General features: G+C 41.0%; 1 protein-coding gene across 2 annotated transcripts in view; it reads right to left on the bottom strand.

Annotated features, from left to right (window-relative positions):
- PPP3R1 (protein phosphatase 3 regulatory subunit B, alpha) overlaps positions 1-23,203 on the bottom strand; it is a 113,218-nt gene that overhangs the window by 38,764 nt on the left and 51,251 nt on the right. Inside the window, exon 1 of one of the 2 annotated variants that reach the window (XM_067704866.1) lies at positions 20,558-20,697. The exons of the other annotated variant lie outside the window; for it this stretch is intronic. Within the exon in view, the coding sequence (XP_067560967.1) occupies positions 20,558-20,560 (3 nt within the window). The 5' untranslated portion in view covers positions 20,561-20,697. Of the gene's footprint in view, positions 1-20,557; positions 20,698-23,203 lie in introns of those variants that run through there. 2 annotated transcript variants of the gene reach the window in all.

Here is a 23,203-nt window from a genome sequence, read left to right as displayed (position 1 = left end):
AAAATAGGAAAATACTAACACTTAAAAAATTATATGAGAAATTCACTAAGAATAAAGCAAATTATTAAATACAGAAAGAGAATCAGTAGAATACGGATCTATTTTAATAGTTTAATATTCCGTCATGGCTTTATCATAATCTATATTATTCCATAATGTTTTCTTAGACTATAATAGAGCATATATAGTATTTTGTTTCTATTATGGATCATATTCTTATATTGTTCTAGAAAGCATACAAGGAAAAATTTTAAGAGGGAGTTAAGAGTCATAAAGGAGACAAATAACAATTATTCCCATTTTGGGGTGTAGGTTCAGACTTTATAAAGTCATACTATTAAAAGCAAGGTGTAGGACTTCCCTGGTGGCACGGTGGTTAAGAATCCGCCTGCCAATGAACCCCAGGGGACACGGGGTCAAGCCCTGGTCCGGGAAGATCCCACATGCCACGGAACAACTAAGCCCATGTACCACAACTACTGAAGCCCACGTGCCTGGAGTGCACGCTACGCAACGAGAAGCCACTGCCGTGAAAAGCCCGCGCACCGCAACGAAGAGCAGCCGCTGCTCGCTGCAACTAGAGAAAGCTCGTGCGCAGCAACGAAGACCCAACACAGTCATAAATAAATAAATAAATACATTTTTTTTTTTTAAAAGGCAAGGTGTAACCTTAATTTGCTCAGTAACAACTCTTAGTTATGCAGATTGCTACACAAAGAGTAATTACCAACATTAGCCCTACAAAACTATCTCTAAAATGATCTTAATTGAGGGCTCTTTTCATCTGGTTTTATTCTAACAATGAAATTACTTTTCTTCAAATTAAGACAATTTACATGAAGTTCTAAAATCCTTCAGCTACTTTAAATGTACCAATCTAAATTTCAGTAACTACTTTAGCTCAAACTAAACATGCAATTGGGATTTTTTTTTAACTTTAGTTCTTTTAAAATTATTTATTATTTATTTATTATTTACTTATTTATGGCTGCACTGGGTCTTCGTTGCTGTGCATGGGTTTTCTCTAGTTGTGGCGAGAACGGGCTACTCTTCATTGCGGTGCACGGGCTTCTCATTGCAGTGGCTTCTCTTGTTGCAGAGCATGGGCTCTAGATGTGCAGGCTTCAGTAGTTGTGGCACACGGGCTCAGTAGTTGTGGCTCGCAGGCTCTAGAGTGCAGGCTCAGTAGTTGTGGCACACGGGCTTAGCTGCTCCATGGCATGTGGGATCTTCCTGGACCAGGGCTCAAACCCATGTCCCCTGCATTGGCAGGCAGATTTTTAATTTCCTTTAGAATTATTTTATTAAATCATAAACATACAACTGCTTCTTAACTCTACACACATACAAAGTTTTTCAAGGAATAACATTCTATCCTATTGCACTATGATCCTGGCTAATATTGTTTCAAAACTTTGAGAAAAACTGTTAAAAGTATTTCACATGTTACCACTTACACATTTAACATTATCTAAGAAGGAATGCTCCTGTTGCAACAAAAAATAGAAATGAGGTTTTTCCTCTCCTGGTAACAAGGAAAATAAAGGGAAGAGTGAACAGGCTAGGGAAGCAGCCTGAAAGAGTTAATCAATCCTAGTTATCTTGTAACTGTTACTAGTCTGTATTATCTGTAACTAGATTTGTCCTTCACAAAGCTAACCTCTAACACTCTGACTCTGTGTGAATTACATCCTGCACCTAACTGCAGGCGGATTCTTAACCACTGCACCACCAGGGAGGTCCCTGCAATTGGGATTGACACGTACACACTGCTGATAAAATGCCTTTCCATGAAAACAAAGAAACAAACTAAAAATGCAATACAATAAATGTTGTTACTCTGTCGAGTTCTAATAGATTTTTTTAAAGGTAAAAACTGATGGATCTAGAAAACAATCTTTAAAAGTTAGCTTTGTGAACATAAACGTGGATGGAAAAAGGAAAGTTAACATCACAGAATACAAAAAAAAAGTATTATGTGCTGGGTACTCTGTTAGAGACTTTATATACCTTCTCATTTATCCTCCCAACAATCTTCTGGGTAAATGGGATGTCAAGGTTAAACAGTTTGCACAAGGTCACACGGTTGGTAGTGGCAGAGATCAAATTTGAACTCAAGCTAATATAATTCCCATAGTATTCTTACCAATATATCATAAAGCCACACGCTTTCTGTATTATACAAGAGAAGAAGTAAGTTAGTGAAACTGTTTTCATCCCAACTTAGAACACTTAAATTCAAGTGGCTTGTTGCTGACAACTCACACAAAGCCATTTAAAAATGTGTTGTTCATATATCTAACACAGTAGTAACAATCACAGAAACATGACAATGAGAGGGTGTGAGATAGGTGGAGACAGCTGAGAAGAGGAGGAGTAAAGGGATGGAATACTTTACATGGAAACAAACTGTCCAACAACTTCTTGTAGAGAACAATACTAATTTGGTACTATATTTTAATTTTAAAACACACACAATCCCAAAACAAAACTCTAAAGTCATAGCATTTTCAGTAATTATAATTGAGAAAATAATCTCAAAACAGGAAATAAAGTCCTAGCTGTGGAAGAGTTCTGGATTATGGTAAGAGACCACCCTGCCTATGGCCATAGGATATAGTTTTAGTAGAGAGAAAGTATATGGGGTTATGGAGGTTAATGTTGCTAAAGCAAGGGTGTACATGAAGACAAAGTGATAGTGGAACCTAGAGGGACAATATGACACAGGTACTTAAATTCTGAATGAAAAACTGTAGTATCCAGAAAGACGTCAGATGATAACAATGAGAAGAAATAAGGAAGGTTCAGTCAGAAGAAATGACTTTGCAGGAGAAATTAGAAGTAATAATCTGTTAGGTAGCCAAATCAGGCCTACCACCTCAAGTATTTGTTTTTAACTGAGATATAAGTAATTGACATATAACATTATATTAGTTTCAGGTGTGTAACACAATGACTCGATATTTGTATATGTTGCAAAATGATCACCACAATAAGTCTAGTTAACACCCAACACCATATACAGTTAATAATTTTTTTTTCTTATAATGGGAACTTTTAAGATCTACTCTCCCAGCAACTTTTAAATATGCAACACAGTATTAACTATAGTTGCCATGCTGTACATTACATCCCCATGAGTTGTTTATTTTATACCTGGAAGTTTGTACCTTTTGACACCTTTACCCATTTCCCCCACCCACCACCCCTTGCCTCTGGCAAACACCAACTCTTACCTGTTACGGGTAAGTTTGGTTTGGGGGTTTTGTTTCTGTTTCTGAGATTCCACATATAAGTGAGATAAGGTATTTGTTTTTCTCTGACTTATTTTAGCAAAATGCCCTCAGGGTCTGTCCATAATATTGCAAATGGCAAGACTTCCTTCTTTTTTATGGCTAATATTCCATTGCATATACAAATAGATATACCACAATTTCTTCATCCATCCATCCATGGACACTTAGATTGCTTCCATGTCTTGACTACTGTAAATGCTACAATGGATGGGGATGCATGTATCTTTTTGAGTTAGTTTTTTCATTTCTTTTGAGTAAATACACAGAAGTGGGATTGCTGGATCATACAGTAGTTCTATTTTTAATTTATTAAGGAAACTCCATACTGTTTTCCATAGTGGCTGTCACAATTTACATTCCTACCAACAGTGCACAAGGGTCCCTTTTTCTCCATATCCTTGTCAACACTTGGTATCTCTTGTCTTTTTGCTAACAGTCATTCTAACAGGTGTAAGGTAATATCTCATTATGGTTTTGATTTGCATTTCCCTGATGATTAGTGATGTTGAGCACATTTTCATGTACCTGTTGGCTATCTGTACGTCTTCTTTGGGAAAATGTCTATTTAGATTCTCTGCCCATTTTTCAATCAGACTGTTTTTATGCTATTGAGCTGTATGAGTTCTTTATATATTTTGGATATTAACTCCTTATTGGATACATAATTTGCAAATACTTTCTCTCATTTGGTAGGTCTCCTTCATTTTGTTGACGGTTCCCTTTGCTGTGCAGAAGCTTTTTAGTAGTCCCACTTGTTTATTTTTGTTTTTGTTGCCTTTGCTTTTGGTGTCATATCCAAAAAAATCACGACCAAGGCTGATGTCAAGGAGCTTATTGCCTATGCTTTCTTCTAGGAATTTTATGGTTTCAGGCTTTATGTTCAAGTCTTTAAACAATTTTGAGTTGATTTTTGTGTATGGTGTAAGATAGTGGTCCAGTTTTCCCAACACCATTTATTGAAGAGACTGTCCTTTCCCCCATTTTATATTCTTGGTTCCTCTGCCATAAATTTATTGACCATGGATGCATAGGTTTATTTCTGGGCTCTCTATTCTGTTCCATTGATCTATGTGTCTGTTTTTATGCCAACACTACAGATTTGTAAGGGTTTTGATTACTACAGATTTTGATTTGTTTTGATCACTACAGATTTGTAAGGGTTTTTTTTTTACATAATAGCTTTATTGAGATATAATTCATATACCATACAATTCAACCATCTAAAGTGTACAATTCAGTGGTTTTTAGTACATTGACAGAGCTCTGCAGCCATTACCACAATTAAATTTAGAGCATTTTCATCTCCCCCAAAACAAGGTCCATATCCACTGGCAGTCACTCCCATTTCCCAGCTTCACCCCAGCCATAGACAATCACTAATCTAACTTTGTCTCTTCTACATATTTGCCTATTTTGGATATTATATATTAATGGAATCATACAATATGTGTTCTCTTGTAACTGGTTTCTTTTACTCAGCAGAATATTTTCAAGATTCATCCATGTTGAAGCAAAAATCAATACATTTCTTTTTACGGCCAAATAATGCTTCGTTATATGGATATACCACATTTTATTTATCCATTCATCAGTTAATGGACATCTGAACTGTTCCCATTTTGGGGGCTATTCTGGAACATTTGTGTACGTGTTTTTCATTTTATGTCTTATGAGTATATACTTAGGAATGGAATTACCAGGTCTTATGGCAACTCCATATTTAACATTTTGAGGAACTGTTTTCTAAAGCAGCTACAACCATTCACATTCCCACCAGCAATGTTATGAGGGTTCCAATTTCTCCACATCTTCAACAGTTACCTGGTCTTTTTGATTACAGCCATGCTAGTGGGGTGTTAAGTGGTATCTCACTGTGGTTTTGATTTGTATTTCCCTAATGACTAATGATGTTGCCCATCTTTTCATGTGTTTACTGGACATTTGTTTGTCTTCTCTGGAGAAATGTCTATTCAAATCCTTTACCCATTTTTTAGTTGGGCTGTCTTTTTATTGTTTAGTTTTAAGAATTTGTTATATATTCTGGGCAAAAGTATCTTATCAGATCTACAATTTTGGTTATGGTAAACTTGGTACAGAAAATATTTGTGTTAACGAGGCTGACAACATGGGGTGGCAGCTATGTATTGGTGAGGGAAGAGGTACAGTATAACATCAGAAGCCAGATATAATTCTCACTGCCAATGTTCCCATCAAAAATCTGGGACTTTTGTTCCGAGTACCAAATAAAATATTGATGAGGCTGTTTTTAGTACTATAAGGCCTATCCTCTGGTGATGTAAAGTAAGCTAGCCAGCTAATAAAAACTCAGCTGCCTGAACAAGGAATTTGGTCTTTTTTGTGGTATGCAAGAAACATGAAAAACACAACGAGACCTAAGAAAGAACTTGCTATGAGACTTGCAAGAAAGTTTTTCCTTTCTAATAAAGAGAACTTGAGTAAGTGTCCCCTGCTCTTCCTCAGCCAGATGGTAGTGTCAAATTATGACAGCCCTCTCCTGACATGCAGAGCTGTAAAGTACACTGGACTTATGTCTCTGATGAAACTGATGAACTGCTAAACTACCCTGTAACTGTCTGGCTCTGGGCTTCTTATTCTGTGAAATAATACATTCCTTATTATTTAGGCCACTTTTAGATGGGAGGATACTGTTACTTGTAATCCAAAACATTCTGATACATTTTCTACTTTGTCAATAAGCACATTACTGGATGGACAGAGCTATACAGAAATTAGAATGAAGTGATTATGAAAGCTAGATCTGCCTAGAACACTACATACTAGTTTTCAGTAGTTTGATTTTTAAAAATGTAAACAGTATTTTGCACTTTATCAAACATCTTAGGTACTAACTTACCCAATACCCACCAGAACTCTAAATCAGGCAGTCTGTGGCTATTTTACAGAGATATATATATATATATATAAAATCCTCCAGTATAGGTCTTCCAATTCTATATCCCATGTGTGTTCTACCACATCATAGTATGACTCTTAGTATCAAATACAATGCATTAAAAGCAATATAATCAATAAACCATAATGGAAAAGAATATAAAAATAGTATGTCTATACGAGTAGTATAACTGAGTGACTTTGTTGTGCAGCAGAGAGTGGCACAACACTGTAAATCAACTACACTTCAAAAAAAAGCACCATAATCAACAACAAAATGATTGCAGTATTCTTTCAGCACTTAAATAACTGCTTGACATTATACAACTCTATGAGATGAGTAATGTGACTAAAATGAATAATAAAATGTCCAAAGAGCTGCTATATGTTAAGTTTAAACTGGGCAAGCAGAGTGACCAGAAGAAATCTAGCACCTTCTAATAGCTCTACTGAAGCACTTACAGTGTATTAAAAATTTTCCCTCTACATGCCTGACTCAATCTATGCTGTGAAGTCTCTGGGGCTATTTATTTTTTCCTGACATCTCTGCACCTAACACTATGTTTGACATATGTAGTATGTTTGCTAAATTAAGAAATCAAAGATTTAGAGTCTCAGCCCCCCTTTACCAGCTGTTCTAGAATACATCTAGAAAATGTTAAGATAAATCAGTTTAAGTAAACAAAATTAAACGTTCTTTATAAATTTTGAGTGTTATTTATGAAAAAGTTTGCTTACCATTTAACAAATGAAAGTAACACTCACATATAACTGACACTTTACTCAGATATGTAAAAAGAATCTTAAAGCATAAAAGAGTCCTATAACTTTTAGAATCAACAGCAATTTCCTTTTTGGTAGCTTTCCCGTTGTGCCTAACACACTTGTGCTTTCTAAGTGTTTATTCACAGAACTTTCAAAGACATCGCTATCCCTAGACGACAGATATAACTAATTCAGTTGCACCTCAGCTTCCCAAGCCACCAGGACAAGTGCCTACCTACCCATCCTGCATTCGCATTTACATTCCATGGGAGATACTACACAGGGAACTGGCTTTACCAAGATGAATAAAAATGCATGCTCTGCCCATGGCTTGGCAGAGGAGGCAATGACACACAATGAAATATGGGGTGTACTATAATGACAGTTACTTACAAATGGCCACTGATTGCCTGGAGGAGCTGGGAAATGCAACTGGGACAGGATCTTGATGTTTGCCAGACAGAGAAAGCAAGCGGAAGGACATTCAGATGGAAAAAAAAGTACATACAAAGGCACCAATAAGTAAAAAATGATGAGGCACTTGAGAACCAAGTAGTTTGACTTGGTTACAGCATAAGCCTGGCTAGAAATAAGGATCAGAACGTGAGTGCCATGAAAAGGAGTTTAAATGTTTAATTCTGAAGATATGTCACTGACTTTTAAATAAGGTAGTGACACTAGATTTCCTTTTCAGAAGAAAACCTAGTGGCAGTATGGAAGACAGAATGAAGAAGAACTTGGGAGGTAAAAAGAGCAAAGCCTCAAGTAGGCTATAGAAATAGTCCAGGTGAGAAATAAATGAAACTGCAATGATGCCAGTGGCAGCGGGGATAAAGAAGAATTTAACTCAAGAGATATTTGGGGATCTAAATGACAGGACACACTTACCATAACATGATACTTATGTTCCTGAAAAATCTCCATGTTCTTAAAACTACACATTAAAACAAACAGTCGCACATTAAAAATAACATGGCTTAAGGAAAAGAGTTGGAAGCAAGACACTCAAAACCTGTGCAACTCTGTAACCAGAGTATTAACAAAACCAACAAGAATCCTAATAAGCATATTAACATAGTTAAAGATGTGCTAAGTAACTAATAAGCCTGGCACTTTCTAAAGGCACAGCTCAAACAAAGTACAGCTGTCCCTCAGTATTCACAGGGATTGCTTCCAGGACCTGCCACAGACACCAAAGTCCGCAGATGCTCCAGCCCCATAGTCGGCCCTCGGTATCCACGGTTCGCATCTGCAGGTTCAACCAACCCCCACGCTCGCAGTACTGTAGTTATTGAAAACAATTCAAGTGTTAAGTAAGTAGACACACGTAGTTCAAACCCACGTTGTTTGAGGATCAAATGTAATAGAAAAAAGTGTAAAGGGTATTTGAAGCTAAGTTACAGAAACAAAGAAAAAATGCACAAACATCTGGGGGAAACGTGCAATAAATTCTTTCAACACAGATAAATGGCCAAAATCAGTCAAGAGGAAGAATGTGGTATATGGACAGAGTACACAGAACTCTGTCCTTCAGCAGCTTGCTGCTGTCACCTGTGTTGGTGTACTTTAGATTCAGCTGCCACTGCTTACGGCAGCAAGCATTGATATGCTGGGAACGCTGTTAAGTACATTTTCCTCTTTATGGGCAGTATGTGAGCCAGACTGGAATGCCTCAAAAGCCCCTCGAGTGAGTGACTAAGCCTCCCACCTCCAAACCAGGTCAGGAGGTGTTCTGTGTCATACTTTTAGTACAGACTGTAACTGATGATTGCTTTAGGTACTAGTGAAGGGGAGTAAAACATATACACCAGGTTTCCAGATAGGAGTGAATGGACAGATACTGTTTCCATTAAGAAAAATTAGGGAATAATGAAGCATGAATATGAAGATAATATAATGCATGTGGTTTTTGTTATGCTGAGTTTGAGGCGTCTTACAGACATCCTTATTTAGATAAATATCAAGTAAGCAGTTAGAACTCTGGACTAGAGAAGAAGAGAATGATGTGGGCTGAAACTATGAATCATCAGTACACAGGAGATGATGAAACTTTGAGAATAAACAAAGAATTCATGCATTTACTCAGTTCACTCATTCAATAAATATTTATATAATATATACGAGCCTACACTGGCAGTTAGGGGGGTATAAGAGGGAAGAAGACAGCCATGATGCCCACTCCCACAGAACTCACATTATATCATGGGGAGACAGAAAACAGCCAAACACCCATAGAGCTAATTAATCATGTGCTACAAAGACATAAAAGGTACTAAAAGAGTATAACACAGGAACATGGCCTGACCTGGCATGGGGGTGGGAGGCTCAGTCACTTACTTGAGGCACTTTGGAGGCATTCCAAACATAGTCCATGCAAAAGGCTCTGAGAGTAGAATAAACAGATAGAAAAACAAACATAGCATAAAATACTGAATAAACGTAAGGTTTAAGTGGCTATAGTATAGAGAAAGCAGAACATGGTGGAAGAAGCTGAAGTAAACAGCAAGTAGAACGAATGAAGTCTACAGGCTATGCTAAGGATTAGTCTCTACAATGTATGAGAGTTTAAATGGGAAAGTGATACAATCATATTTAAGAGGGCCCTGGACCAAAGCCAGATGAGAGGCAAGCAACAAAGATCAAAAATGGTCAGAGAGGTAGAGGAGCCACTAGCAGAAAACGTTACAAAAGCCAGAAGAGGAGAGAATTTGAAGAGTTCCCTACAAGGCCCAACATAACAAAGAAGTCAAGTAAGAAGAATGAAGAACCAAATACATTTAATGAGTGATTTCCAGACACTCTCTATTGTCACCACTATCTCAGGTGCTGTGATTCCCATTTTACACATGTACTAAACAAGGTCTAGAGTTTATAGCATTTGTTCAAGGTCACTTAGCTAGAAAATGGCAGAACCAGAATCTAAAGTCAAATCTTCCCAACTCCCAACCTCATGCTGATAATTAGAAGAGTACTGCCAACATAGTAAGTTTCAGTGAAATGCAGATGCGTTATCATTCTAGACCAGTGCTGTCTAACAGACATTCATGCAATGCTGGAAATCTTCTGTATCTGCGCTAATGCAGTAACTACTAGCCATAAGCAGCTACTGAGCACTTGAAACGCAGATATTGTGAAGAACTGAATTCACAATTTTATTTCATTTTAATTAAAGTTTAAATAGCCACATGTAGCTAGCAGCTACTGAACTGGACATCACAGATCTAGACTGTAGAAGACTGAAAAACAGAAAATAAGCAAATACAGATGAGTCAAAAGTACGATGGTAAAGAAAGAATGACAGCTAGACAGGAAGGCAGAGCTGAAGTATACCTGTTCATTCATAAATTCACTATTTGAGAAAGATTACTATGAGCTAGTTTATAATTCATGAAATTCTATTTATTAGGAAAACAGTTGCAACGTGAGCACACATAAAATCACAGATTTCCCTTATTTACCTATTAGCACTTGTTTTTCCTGACATTCTAATTTTTATTAAAGATTACCTTATAAGCAAATAATTAAAGACTGCCTTACAATCTGGCATGCAATAAGCTGGATGCCAGCTTACTGCATGCCTATAATAGGAGGTTGCTTGTGGCACTGCACTCAGGAGCATATGAAAGAAAACCATCCCTGAAACTAGATAAAGTATAAATAAATAAAAGTGCTAACAGACAGCTCTAACAATGCCAATGGTAAAGGTTTGACTCTTTTTGTAGGTGGCTGTGCTTCACACCCTCATCCCTAGGTTTTAAACTGCATACCTAATTCTTTTTTTTTAATTAATAAATGTATGTATGTATGTGTGTATGTATGTATACATGTTTGGCTGCATTGGGCCTTCGCTGTTGCATGCGGGCTTTCGCTAGCTACGGTGAGTGGGGGCTACTCTTCGTTGCGGTGCGCGGGTTCTAGGTGCACGGGCTTCAGTAGTTGTGGCATGCAGCCTCAGTAGTTGTGGCTCGTGGGCTCTAGAGCACAGGCTCAGTAGTTGTGGCGCATGGGCTTAGTTGCTCCGTGGCATGTGGGATCTTCCTGGACCAGGGCTTGAACCTGCGTCCCCTGCATTGGCAGGCGGATTCTTAACCACTGCATCACCAGGGAAGTCCTGCATACCTAATTCTAACATACAAGTAAAAATGAATTCTCTGTATTGTTCACAAAAGTCAAGAGAGACCTGGCTAGAGCACAGTTGAATTTAATAATGCTCCCAGAACACAAGTCAAGTGCTATCTCATTTACAGAAATGTTTTCTGGGATAGCAATGGGGCTACCACGTGGCCCTCCTGATGATACTGGTAAGAAAGGGTTTTAACTAACAAAACAAAACTCTGAGAAAGTAACCTATAAGAACCTATGACTTGCTGAATTACCTGTACTAAACTTTAAAGGATTTCCTATAGAAATCTTCAAATGTTTTAAATATTTTTATAGTACAAGACTATAAAAACCAAAGACAAACCCAGAAACATTAATTAGTCACATTTCATTTCAAAATTTCATTCCTGCACCAGATCTATACATTAGCTATAATTACTGTCAACCCATGACCACAAAGTGGATATGGGAGTCCAAGGAAAAATGAGGAAAGGGAGAAAGTGAATATGGACTGTTGAATAAAAAGTTTATTTGGAAGGGCAAAAGTGAGGAAGAAATTTTAATCTGGCAAGCTTGAAATAAAATAGATGCTTTCTCCACTACACTTCAGAGATCATTTTCTCTTTTTAATTTAAAAAATTGTTATCCATGTTGTTAATAAGGTGCTAAGTGGAAAAGTAAGTACAAAAAATGTTCTAGTAAAATAGTATTTTCCCTAGAGTAATTTCATAAGAATATTGACATAGTTCAGACCCTAGCTGAAGTACCAACCTCAACCATTATGAAATTGCTAACTAATTTAAAAAATTATGCTGAGTTGTTTTTGACTCAATGCTTACCTTGGAATAAAACTGCCTGTAATCTGTAAACTACAGCATGACATCATTAAAAATCTCTTTAAGTCTGACCTTTTTAATCTTAATAAAAGCTAAATTATAAAAGATTAATAAATCCACACACTGGCATAGCTTAAAAAAAAAGGATGGGGGGAACACACCAAAATAAACTTCTTGGAAGAATATACAAGAAACCTAACAATGATCAACACAAGGAGAATGGATGGCCAGGAAAGACTTTCCACTGTATACCTTTCAGTGTGGTATTATTTTTTAAGCAAATGTATTGTGTGCTTAGAACTTTAAAAAAGTTTTAAGAGTATTAACCTTCAACTAGATGTTCCCCTTACCATAAAACCTGAACTCAGAAAACAGTTCCTTTTAGAACTGTAATTTGATCAGAAATTACTAACGCAAAGACTGACAAAGTATTAAGCTATTTTCTTGTTAAAATTCCTGTTTCCTAGATTAATTTCCTAAGTCCTGGGTCCACCTACTATTTAATAAGGTTTACTTAATACCCTGTTAACTGCCTATCAAATCTTTCAAAATCTATACTGTAATCGTTTGTTTTCCATACTCCTCACCCTCAACCTCACCTCATTCACCTCAGCCTCATTCTCAACTTCAGCAGATGATCTTGCCTCAAACTATCCCCAGTTGCTGAGGTGATTTTAGGTCACCTAGTTTGAACTCCATTATTAAAACATACCTGTCGTCATGGCCTACTCTCCTCACCTTGTTTTTTTCCCTCTTTTTTGATGTCCCTCCTTTCCTTTTACCCATCTTCTTTCTACCACTTCTAGGGCTCATTCCACTAATCATCCTCTTCCTCACAGATCCCTCTCCCTGCTTCTCTTCTAACTCTAAAGAATACTGACATTGGGACTTTCCTGGTGGCTCAGTGGTTAAGAATCCGCCTGCCAATGCAGGGGACACGGGTTCGAGCCCTGGTCCGGGAAGATCCCACATGCCACGGAGCAACAAAGCCCGTGTGCCACAACTACTGAGCCTGCGCTCTAGAGCCCGCAAGCCACAACTACTGAGCTTGTGTGCCACAGCTACTGAAGCCCATGTGCCTAGAGCCCGTGCTCTGCAACAAGAGAAGCCACCACAATGAGAAGCCCGTGCACCGCAACGAAGAGTAGCCCTCACTCACCACAACTAGAGAAAGCCCATACGCAGCAACGAAGACCGAACGCAGCCAAAAAATAAAAATAAAAATAAAAATACTGACATCTCCTATCCTGCAAAGAATTACCTCAACTGTAAACCACTAGAGTTAACTTTTCTTTGTCCATTTTTCCATAAATGTCTCAAAACCGACGCTCACTGCCTCCACTGTCTCATCAGCACTTACTCCTTTATTCTACTTATTTGTCCACATGTTCCTTCTTCAAACGCTACTTAATTATCTATCATATATCAAGTATTTGGAATATAACAATGAAAAGACAAAGACAAGGCCTCTGCATTCTCAGTTTACATTTCTTTGCAATTTTATTTTCATTACCTAGGGCTTAATTGAAGTTGCTGTCTCAAAGATTATAACCTCTATAATAGTTTTCATTTTTATCTCCTTCTCTCCGATGTTAATGGATGAGAAAAATCTCTCTTGTTGTCTAAGGAGACTCATTATACCCTCCTACCTCCCTGGGGCCCTCAAACTATTAAGAATTCCATCTTTTCTCTTTGAGTCTTCAACTGCTCCCTCCTTCCTGGCTTGTTCTCTTAACCCCCAAAATAAATTCTTCCTCAAACCTAAGTTTTCTAAATTTCATCATCTCTCCGTAAGTCAAAGCATTAAAGAACAGTCTATACTCAATCTCTGGCCACCCATTTATTACTCAACTCACAGCATCCTGGCTTTCCTTGCTACCAGTACAAAATTGTGTTTTTCTGTACTATTGCCAAAGTCACCAGAACTCTTCTGATCCCTCCAAAAGACACTTTTTTTTTTTAAAAAAAAAGGGAACCCTAGTACACTGTTAGCGGGAATGTAAATTGGTACAGTCACTATTTATTTATTTGGTGGCATTGGGTCTTTGTTGCTGCGCGTGGGCTTTCTCTAGTTGCAGAGAGCGGGGGCTACTCTTTGTTGCGGTGTGTGGGCTTCTCATTGCCGTGTCTTCTCTTGTTGCAGAGCACGGGCTCTAGATGCGCGGGCTCTGTAGTTGTGGCGCACGGGCTTAGTTGCTCTGCAGCATGTGGGATCTTCCTGGACCAGGGCTCGAATCCATGTCCCCTGCATTGGCAGGCGAATTCTTAACCACTGCGCCACCAGGGAAGTCCCCAAAAGACACTTCTAAGTTCTTCTCTTTCCTGATCTCTGCAAAATCTAGACACTGCTGACTCCTTCAAATATGACATCACTCTGCTAATTTTCCAACTACCTATTTATTCTCAGCCAACACTGACAGGTTCCTCATCTCCTACCTGCCTCTTAAATGCAGTGTTCTTTAGGGTTTGTCCTCTTCTCTTATCGTTTTATATTCTTTCTCTATGGGATTTCATTCAGCTTCATGACTTCAATTACTACCTAGAACAAATACACACAACACTCAAATCTTTAATATAAGCCCAGATTTCTCTTCCAGATCCAGATATAGCCAATTACCTGTTGGTCATATCCACCTAGGTGACCCATGACTACTTTATTTATTTATTTTATATAAATTTTTTTATTTTTATTTTCGGCTGCGTTGGGTCTCCATTGGTGCACGCGGGCTCTCTCCAGCTGTGGCAAGCGGGGGCCACTCCTCGCCGCGGTGCACGGGCCTCCCACCGCCGCGGCCTCTCCTGCTGCGGAGCACGGGCTCCAGGCGCGCAGGCCTCAGCTGTCATGCCGCACGGGCCTAGCCGCTCCACCGCACGTGGGGCCCTCCCGGACCAGGGCCTGAACCCTTGTCCCCCGCATTGGCAGGTGGACTCCCAATCACTGCGCAACCAGGGAAGTCCCCCCATGACTACTTTAAATTCACCATGTCCAAGGCAGAAATCATCACCACTCCTCCAAATCTACTTCTCCTGTATCTCCTAGACAGAGAATGTGCATTTCTAACAAGGTTCCAGATGATGCTGATGCTGCCAGTTCAGGATCCACATTCTGAGAATCACTGCTCAAACATATGCTGCCCCTTCCTACCTCCAGGCCGTCAGGTTCCCACATTCTGAGAATCACTGCTCAAACATGCGGCCCCTTCCTACCTCCAGGCTGTCAGGTTCCCACATTCTGAGAATCACTGCTCAAACATGCTGCCCCTTCCTACCTCCAGGCTGTCAGGTTCCCATATTCTGAGAATCACTGCTCAAACATGCTGCCCCTTCCTACCTCCAGGCCGTCAGGTTCCCATATTCTGAGAATCACTGCTCAAACATGCTGCCCCTTCCTACCTCCAGGCCGTCAGGTTCCCACATTCTGAGAGTCACTGCTCAAACATGCTGCCCCTTCCTACCTCCAGGCCGTCAGGTTCCCACATTCTGAGAATCACTGCTCAAACATGCTGCCCCTTCCTACCTCCAGGCTGTCAGGTTCCCACATTCTGAGAATCACTGCTCAAACATGCTGCCCCTTCCTACCTCCAGGCCGTCAGGTTCCCATATTCTGAGAATCACTGCTCAAACATGCTGCCCCTTCCTACCTCCAGGCCGTCAGGTTCCTTCTGCTAGCTCCTAGACCATGGTATCTATGCAGCAGGCACTGTTAATATTTCACAACACTCTATCTTATTGAACTTAGACTCGTGCAACATAGCATTCTAAGCAGTAATTACCAAATGATGAGAGAAGACTAGAGATGAAACAACAGTCAACCTAGAAAGCTGGATGTTTCTTGAGGGCGGAATAGCATTCTAGGGTATCCCTCGAATCAAATCTTACCCAAGTACATAGGCTCTTGATAAATATTTGCTGAGTGGATGGCAGTATTATCTATCCAGTCACCCAAGCCAGAAGCCACAGCAAGATTCACCCCTTCCTTCCCCATAATCCAAGTCACCAAGTCCTATCTTCTGCCTCCTAAATGTGTCTCATACCTGGTCCCTCCTCTACATCTGCACTGTTATTACGTTCTTTCAGGTCCTTAATATCTCACTTTACAGTAATAATTTTTTAATTGGTCCCCATGTCTACATTCAGCTACCCTATTTTATCCACACGACCATAAGATTGATCCCTCTAAAACAGTAAATGAGACGATGTCATTCTCCTGCTTAAAAACAATAACTTCCCACAGGCTTTAAGGAAAAAAATATTAATTCCCTCATGTGATATACAAACCCTTCTAGGATCCTGCATCAATCTACCTGACCACCCTGTCTCTCCATTCCACCCTACCCCCCTACCCTCCAGCCATGCTGAACTGGCTTATATATTCATTCCTCAGTGGCTTTAAACATAAAGCTTTCTACCTAGAGTGTCTTTCCCACTGGCTAAATATTCATCCTTTTAAGCCTCAGCTCAGGCACCATCTCTTCCATGAAGCTTTCTTTGAGTGACATTCATTCATCTCTCCATCCAATCCCCACCTCAGTTTGGATTACACCTCTCCCCTGCCATGTGCTCTTACAGCACCCCATGTTTAGTTTGTTAATAGCACATATCACACTGCATAATAATTGTCTTGTTCACCTAGTTGATTAAGTTCCTTGGAAACTATAATTATGTCTTCTGTTTGTATAGTCAATGCTAGGTATATTAACAGACACTCAACTAAAATTTAAATAAATACATTCCATGCTATTCTCTAAACAGTGGCTCTCAAAATTTAGCACAGATCAGAGCTACCCACAGGTATATAAATCTAGACTGCTTGGCCCCAGCCCCGGAGTTATAGATTCAGCTGGTTCAGGGTGGGACGTAACAGGCTCCCAGATGATGCTGATGCTGTCCAGGAATCACATTTTGAGTGTCAGTGCTCCAAATCTATGTTCTCTCTTCCTAGCTCCAGGATTTAGAGTCTTTTCCTAGCTACCTCCAACTCTGCCTACTGCAATGCTAATCTTTTTAGACCCAGCTCAATTGTCACCTCCTTCATAAAACTTCCCCTAATCCCCAAAGAAACTGATTTTGCTCTTTCCTCAATTTCTGTCCAGCTTTGTGTATATTATTCATATGGTAACATGCTAACTTTCTTTCACACCTATTGGCAGTTGTCTCATGTTCTCTACTTAAATGAAGGCAGGAAACCTGCCTTAATCATTTTGATATCCTCCACAACCTGGCAGAGTAACCAGTGAAATGCAGACGAAACCTACAAGTATTTGTTCATCTAAAGGAATCCCTGCAGACTGCCCTGACTCTGGGCCCACGGTCTGTCTGACTCGCTTAATCCTCCTGGCCCAAGCTGACTTCTTACACTGCCTTGTACTTTTGCTTGCCTTACAACCTATGACAGATGCCTGATCCTCGCACACTTGTCTGTCCCTCTCTCATTGCTGACTGACCCTTAGTCAGCTTCTTTGCCTTGTACTCTGAACGCTTTTATTTTCTTAACCACTACGGGACATAGTAAATGGAGAAATTTTCTCTTTATGATTGATCTGAATTTTAATTCTGCTGGCCATAAGACAGGTTGCTTGCTTTTTTCTGAAGTAGCCTTTCTTGGTCAGAGAATTCAAACTAAAATATGCTGTGTACAACTCCAAGTGCAGTTATTGTAGACAGCAATAAATGTGTTTTAGGTTCTATTTACAGATGGTGGAGATAATTGTAATACAAAGTTTAAAAACACAAAAACATAAAAAAGGTCACTTATGATATGTAAGGTTGGCCTAAGAAACAAAGCTTAAAAGAATAGCTAATTATTTATGCACTATGTTCATATATGCATCCAAAACAAAATTTGTATTACCTATTCCAATGAAAAACAGATACCCAAACACCTGGTCATATTTCTGAGTTACAGTAATGACATAGTAAAAACTACATCTGATACATAAAAAGTTAACTGTTTCTAAAAATGCCCCTACAAAATTTACTCCTTCAAAAATTACTGAGAGACTGTTTTCAATCACACCGATCTAAACATTCTACTTGATTATTTTATTCTTATTTTACCTCTGTGTGTAACACTTAAGTACTCTATCTAAAACTATACATACCTACCTAGAGAAAATATTGTGATGATATAGTTATTTCAATAAATAAACATCCATTTATTTAATCATAGACAACTGACCAGTAATGGTTCAAGAAAAATTCTTTGGAGCTCAGTACTCACATTTTTATATGCATATGCATAATTTTCAGCCCATCTGCTCAACAGTTTAATATGACCCAAATAGAGATGAAGGGATATAACAGGAAAAAAAGAAGTAGGCTACTTGTAAGGTAGCAAGTAAAATTAATACCTGTCAAAAAAGATTCTTGATAGGCTCAATTCAATCTCTAAGCCTTTTTACTTTCCCCTTACTTGAATTAATCAGATATTCATAAATTAAAATCTGCTGACAAAAATGTATGTCCATAACACTCAGTAAAAGTTATAAAGATTTTCCAAAGTGAATGAAAGTTTTCAAAACTGTATGCCCAATTAACAAGATAAATGAACCAGATCACTCCAAAGTCCAATTTATTTGAATTAATCAATATTCCATATGGCAGAGTTGAGCTACAGTCCTGACACTTTCGAACCAGTGCTATATTCAGCAGACCAACGTAATCCTAAAAGTTGAGGGGCCACTGTCACAACAAATTATGTCCTGAAATGTTATTGAGAGGACGGCAGGAAAAAAAGCCAAGAGTGAATCAGAAAATAAATACTAAAAAGGAAACTGTAAAGAAGAGAGAAATAATGACCTGGAAGAAAAAAATCTCATACGGTGATTTTAAAATATTTTTGAAAAATAAGGAAGCACTGAGTATCAGGAAGATAAATTTAAGACCTAAAAGAGAATTTTCAAAATTCAGCGTGTTGTTCAACAAAAAAAAACTATTTGGAAAGCAGATCATTCTGCTATACACTGCATAAACAACAAGACTAGGTCACTGTTCCTCAAAACGTATCATTTATAAATAAAGGTAAAAACACTGGACAAAGATCTTCAAGATCTGGACCTTCAGGTAAAATACATGTATAGAGAAGTTGTATTAAAGCACTAAAGTTCAATTCATAACTCCAAAAGATTATGCAAAAAAAAAAAAAAAAAGAAGGCTGCACAATGAATGGCTCCGCTCTAACTTGTTTTCTGTAAGTCTCGAAAAGCCTAAGTTTTGACTCGGAAGGCCAAAATCGTCTCTGAGCTGCCTCCGAAGTTGGCAGGGTAAAACTTCCTCTACATATCAAAACCACTAATCATTTATTAAGTCTGCTCCTAATCTGAATTTTAAGGACACTAATAGGTGCGCTTAATCATTTGTCCTGTTTTAAATAAAAGCTGACTTACTTGACTAATGTCACTTTCTTCCCCCCCAATCACACAAATTGATCCCAAGTTGCAGTCCACAGAATTTCTCTCTTCACTCACCCACCGCTCTATTTTGAAATGCTTAATATCTACATACAAGGTGAAATAAATGCAATTACAAGGTGCAAGACATTACGCCAAGCAATCCGTCGAAAAATCTTCGGACAACTGTTTAAAGACTTGTAGAAAGAGCCTAACGACCAAATCACCTGTTCGGATATCTGATATAGATGAAAAAGCACTGCAAACTTTTTCTACTATGCATGCAATTCTTGATTACAAAGAGGAAACTGCACCGGCTAGCCGGAGCGAGAAAACCGGTAGGGTAACAGGCTAAAAGGGCGTCGTTGATTTCTTGGCTACAGTGACAGAGGCGGGAGACACACCCCTAGCGTCGGTCGGAAACACTACAGCAGTGAATTCTACCTAGGGATTAATGTGAGGCTAAGGAAAGACAAATTTAAATCGCCATGATTCAAAAACAATCAGCACAGGAGAGACTTACGAAGGTAACAAAGAAAACGAAAAACCCTTGGCAGTAAGTAAGCACTAAAAAATAAGTATCTCCGTTTATCACAAACCAAATTTAGACTTGTTTTCATGAATCTACACCCTAGACCTCTCCGGTTCGCCACTGCAGAGTAAAGCAGCAGCGAAAAACAACCAAAAAACAAAACACCTCGTACGTTTGCAAACAGCAGTGAAATAAACACGAACTGGAGAGGGGGAAGTAAGGCAGAATTCCTTCCAAGGCTCGTTGCTTGAAAACAGAGTATGAGTGGGAGAAAGAGCAGCCCTGGAGAGAAAGTGGGTCTTATATAAAGGGCCATTTGCCACACATGATTTCCACAGGATTCCGGAATCTCCCCGAACTTGAGAGAGTGAGTCTGGGGGTGGGGGGGGGGCTCCACGTGGAAGAGGGTCCGGAGAAAGGGAAGGCAGGCCGAGCTGAGAGCTGTCCGGAGCGGACGGCCCAGGCAGCGGGGTGTCGAGGCCGGGGCGGAATCCCGGGGGCGCGGGGGGGTGGTGGTGCGGAGGGGCGCCCCGCGGAGGCCCGGGGGCGGGCGGCGGGGCCCCGCCGTGCTGTCAATAGGCCGCCCGCCGCCCCCGGGCCGCTGGGGCTCTCTCGGGTCTCTCGAATTTTCCACCGGGGGAAGCCGCCCCGGGGCGTCCGGACTCGCCCCCGCCCCTGGAAGCGGCGGGCGGGGAGCGATGGTGCGTGGGGAAGCCAAAGGCTCACCATTTTGCTGGGCGGTCGGCGGCTCGCTCGCGCGGAGGAGTGTCGGTGCTCAGACTGGCTCCCGCAGGAAGCTGCGGCGGCGGCGGCGGCGGCGGCGGCCCAACTACGGTCGGCTGGGGCGGCTGCGGCCCTCGGGACGCCCGCGGGGGAGGGGGTGCGGGCTGGGGGAGGGGAGGCGGCGCCGCGGAGACCGCGCCGGCCGGGTGACTGGGCACACGCGGGATCGGGCAAGGAAAAGAGAAATTAAGGTCGAGATTCAGAGAAGAAGAGCGCGGGAGGAGAGACGGCGAGAAGAGGGAGAGACAGAAACGGGGGGGAAAAGGGGCCAGGAGGCTCGGGGGCTGCAGCCTCGCGCTCGTGCTCGCGCCCGCGCAGGAGCCGTAACGGACTCACTGCAGTGGCTCGCGCTGACCCGCAACCTCAAGGCACGAAAAAGGGGGAGGGCGGGACAGGGAGGGGAAAGCGGAGCGCAGCGGCGCTCTGGGCGGAGGGCGGGGGCGCGCGCGGAGCCGGCAGCGGGGGCGGGGCTTCTGCGAGCGCCGCACATCCGGGAACCCGCGCGCCGGCTCGGCGGCGGCCGCCGTGGCGGCGCTCTGGCGAGCTCTGGTTGGGGAGCTCGGAGCGCGCCGACCACGTTCGCCCCTCCGCCGGTCGCCCCCTGCGTGCGGGGCGGGGGGAGCGCGGGGGTGGGGGCGCGGACGTTGGTGACGTCGTGTGGCGGAGCCCTTCCTGTCATGTGGCTGCAGGCGGGCGGGGTGGGAGGGTGAAGGGGGGAGAGGCAGGGCCGGGAGCAGAAGGAGGAAATACGAGGGTGCCCGGGGAGGGAGGAAATGCGAGGGGTGCGCGAGCACCGGGCGAAGGGAGCCCTGGACCCTGGAGTGGAAGCCTCGTTGGGGAGGAGGAGCAGATGAGCGGCCTTAAGGTCGGAACCACCCAGGTTCCTCACCACAAAAAAAAAAAAAGACAATCCCGGTCCTGGGGCTAGAGGGAATCAGTTTGCACTCGAAGACAGGTATCTTTGCACCAATGTGATGGCTTGGACCCCCTACAGAATGCATGTCGCATCTAGACAGTTGTCACCCCGGTGCAGCACCCGAAGGCCCACACTCCAATATGGGTTGGCAGTCAGGAGCCGGGTTGGAAAGACAGGAGAAGAGCCAGAGTTGGCCGCAGCTTGAGGCGCGGGGAGTCACAGGACAACCGAGTAGAGGGGCTGCTTCCCACTGCCGCAAAGCCCTTGTCACCCAGCTCTGGATTTTCCTTAAACCCTCCAGGCTACCTTTTGACACGGGGAGGCAGTGTTTGTTTTGGAAAAACGCTATAAAACAGATTGACCACTTGTCCCTTTAGTCGTGCTGTATCCACTGTGGTGGCAATTAGCATTCCCGGAAAATTCAGACAGCGGTGGGAAATGGAGTACAGAAAAGCATAAGGAGGAAAGTTATGAAAAAGCTGCCAGGAGAGGTGTGATAAACATAATGAAGAAAACATTTTGCAACAGTTTTAACCACTTCTTTTCAAGTCTGGATAATCTCCTGCGTGTGTGTGTGTGTGTGTGTGTGTGTGTGTGCGTGCGTGTGTGTGAGTGAAATAGAGCAAGAGATGTTTACTGAGTGGTCAGAAACTCCTTATCGACAAATCCTTTTGAGTAGTTTTATAAAAAGCTATAGTGTTTTTAAAGGCAGTCTGTTAAAGCTCCTTACGTGAGAGTTTTATTCTTATGCGCTGTGATAAGCACTCATCTTTTGTAACAGAAGCTCAGTGATGTGCGCTAGGTCTCCCCACCCCACCCCCGTTTCTTTAAGAACTACTTTGTTTCCGTGTCAGAATAAATAAGGAAAAGTAACTTTGATGACAAGCTGTATCACACAGTGAATGTATCAAGGAAAGGCCAAGAAATGACCCTGTTTCTTCCACCGTTTAATCTAAGAGTCTTGACTTAGATATATTGCTATTTAGATTCTAAAATGTATTCCAAAACGGGGAAATCCCTAAGGCAAATTGTCATTTACGTTTTCTAGGTATATTATTTTTAATTAGTTTTGCATCATATAATTAAGACAGGCTCATTTTTTTAAAGTGCAATATTTTAAGCATTCCTCCCCCTCAGCTCCACATCTCAGAGATAATATAATCACTGTAACTGCGTTTGTGTGTCCCTCAGACATATTTAGTGAAAATCAAATTTATCATTTTGACTGAGGATTAAATACTAAGAAGGAATTTGAGCTATATGGGATGCAGTAGGTTTAGAGTAACCCATAATTTTGTCATGATTTGAGCCAATTCAGAGTATAATCAGTTAACAGATATCTATTGTGAACCTAAATCAGGAATTCAGGAGCTCAGCACTGTGAAAGGTTGGTTAGCCTCTGTGACTGATGAAAGCAAGAGACACAAGGCCAGTTCACTTGTTTCTTCCCATCCTGCAAAGGTACCAGAGTTCACCACTTACATTCTCCCAGCTTTGTGTATACTGCATAAAATACAGACACGTAGCAGGTAACATCTCTGACACTGAAACAAATTATTCGGAATCCATTAAGAGAGGTAAATCCAAAATGCACCTTTAATATCCTTGTTTTTCCCCTGAGGTCAAAAAAGAAAGTATGATAAATAATCACTCTCCTTTTTGTCATTTTCCAC

This window comes from Pseudorca crassidens, chromosome 14 (genome assembly GCF_039906515.1).
Source record: "Pseudorca crassidens isolate mPseCra1 chromosome 14, mPseCra1.hap1, whole genome shotgun sequence".
Taxonomy (NCBI): Eukaryota; Metazoa; Chordata; class Mammalia; order Artiodactyla; family Delphinidae; genus Pseudorca; species Pseudorca crassidens.
This window is presented reverse-complemented; position numbering and strand designations above follow the sequence as displayed.